The 2,072-nt window shown below is 44.3% G+C and overlaps 2 protein-coding genes across 2 annotated transcripts; one reads left to right on the top strand and one right to left on the bottom strand.

Annotated features, from left to right (window-relative positions):
• Positions 1 to 78: 78 nt before the first annotated feature.
• Positions 79 to 888, top strand: O0I10_013206 (uncharacterized protein; the record flags this gene model as incomplete). Its single annotated transcript, XM_058493013.1, has 1 exon — positions 79 to 888. One exon carries the CDS (start codon positions 79 to 81, stop codon positions 886 to 888), a length of 810 nt encoding a protein of 269 aa, XP_058336222.1.
• Positions 889 to 1,224: 336 nt separating this feature from the next.
• Positions 1,225 to 1,865, bottom strand: O0I10_013205 (uncharacterized protein; the record flags this gene model as incomplete). Its single annotated transcript, XM_058493012.1, has 3 exons — positions 1,225 to 1,321; positions 1,417 to 1,527; positions 1,732 to 1,865. 3 exons carry the CDS (start codon positions 1,863 to 1,865, stop codon positions 1,225 to 1,227), a joined length of 342 nt encoding a protein of 113 aa, XP_058336221.1.
• Between the last annotated feature and the right edge of the window lie 207 nt (positions 1,866 to 2,072).

Here is a 2,072-nt window from a genome sequence, read left to right as displayed (position 1 = left end):
GAATATGGAATTGCCATCCAGACTATCGGCAAAAAGCTTCGTACTGTACTCGACAATGCTCAATCCAATAGCCTTCGCATGATATACGGTGCTAGTGCAAAAGCCAGTACACAGGTTATGTGCCATATGGCCAATCTTCCTCGTATGGAAGATCGTGTCACCATCCTCCAAGCAAAATTCATCCTTCGTGCCCATAACCAACCATCGGATAGTCTATTACATCAGCTACGCCAAATCATCACACCAAAGCGTACTGGAACATCCTCATGGCGCTCACTACTACAAAACAACATCATTTGGATGGATTTACCATCACCTCGATCAAACACCAATCGCAACCAAATGAAAGGAGCAATTCGCACATTCCTCCACAATCGACTTCAGATATACAAGGCTAGACGCGGTACTAAGCTACTCAACGCATGCAGACCATTTAATGGGATTGATCCCATCCTATGGCTTCCCATGTCAATCAATGAAAGAAGCAGGTGCGTTCGATGGCGCATTGGTTGGCTACCAGGTGGAAAACCCAAACCCTGTCCAAGATGCCGTGAACAAAAGGGCACTGTACGAAACCATCTTATCCATTGCCTTAACATGCATGCAAGGCTTAAGATATCCAATCACATTGAGGACCCTCTTTCGTGGATTTTAAATCGTCTCCCAAAAACTCGTCCTCGTCGCAGCAATACACGACATTATTGGTGCTCGATTTGGCCAGCAGTTTGTCTCATTTTAGACGATCTTGAAAACATACAACACCCTGAGTATGAGCCTCAGTCCATATACTCAGAAGATCCCCCTGGTCATCGCTTGGTACAATGGTTATCACAAGAGTCTACTGCCATACCATCTCCTTCTGATTCATCTCAAACTGCTTCTCGCTAGATCCCATTTATTATTTTTTCTTTATTTCTTTGTCTTCCCCTTTTCTCGCCCCATCTTATGATTGTTTACTCTTCCCACTTCTGAACTTACCCACCATACTCCCACCTTGTATGTGTTACCTTTCTACCCTACCCTTTTTTCTATTGATCCTATACATCTACCCTTAGTAGTTTTACCTCCATCTCTTTTAACCATCCGGTACTTCTCCCTTTTTTCCTGACGCATATCAGGTTTTCAGTACTCTTGACTTGCTGGATCGGGCTAGGGCAAAAAGCTGATATCAGCGCGTGCTCAATTCGTAGCCATTTGAATAAACTTATCTTAAAACCGTCATCCTCACCCCTCCGGTGCACCACGCCGGATAACGGGGGATGCCATTGCGTCTTCTATGGCATCGTCTAATAAAGGTGCTGCTCGAGCCAACATGTTCGGTCTGATAAAAGGACAAAATAGCCATCCCATGCCCCACAGAGGCCAACCCATAAGAGCAAAAAGCAATACATGATCCCATATCTACCACAAGGACACCGAGTGACAGTCTGACTTCCAACGGCTAAGGCAGTAATCCTCAAATGCAATTGATAGGGCCATGATAGGGCTGACCACACTGTCGCATATGAATCATAGCTGCCAACGATGCTTTACACAAAAGAGCAAAGCACCATCCCGTTCTACCCATAGCAAATAAACATCCGCCATATCAGTAGTAGCTGCCATCAAGCGACCTTCTTGGGTAGGCGTCATGAGAGACACATCATGCACTGCAACAAATAAATCCGGTCTTGATGAAATAGCATATGCGAGAATATTGACTTGCCGAGAGAACGTCCAAGGTATCCATACAAGTACTTGAGGAGAATGAGATCCGCCATGGCACCAATAAAAACATTGCTTCGAAGATCCACCGATGCAGAGACGACTTGTAGGTAGCTGATTTCCAAAACCATGGAAACGGTATCCTTGACATCCACAACCATAAGATAATAGAAGTTGCTGCGGATTCACACAAAAGGAATTTTTAATACTTGGTAACGAGAACTATCGAACGATGTAATAAGGCCTGCTGATACCGAAAGATGCCAAAGACGATGCTGCTTGATCCTAACATGGTTCACCTATAATAGATGCACCGTAAACAATTCTCCAAACATGTAAAACAACACTTAGCAATGATAACTGTAATC

This window comes from Lichtheimia ornata, assembly GCF_029851405.1.
Source record: "Lichtheimia ornata isolate CBS 291.66 chromosome Unknown scaffold00319, whole genome shotgun sequence".
Taxonomy (NCBI): domain Eukaryota; kingdom Fungi; phylum Mucoromycota; class Mucoromycetes; order Mucorales; family Lichtheimiaceae; genus Lichtheimia; species Lichtheimia ornata.
This window is presented reverse-complemented; position numbering and strand designations above follow the sequence as displayed.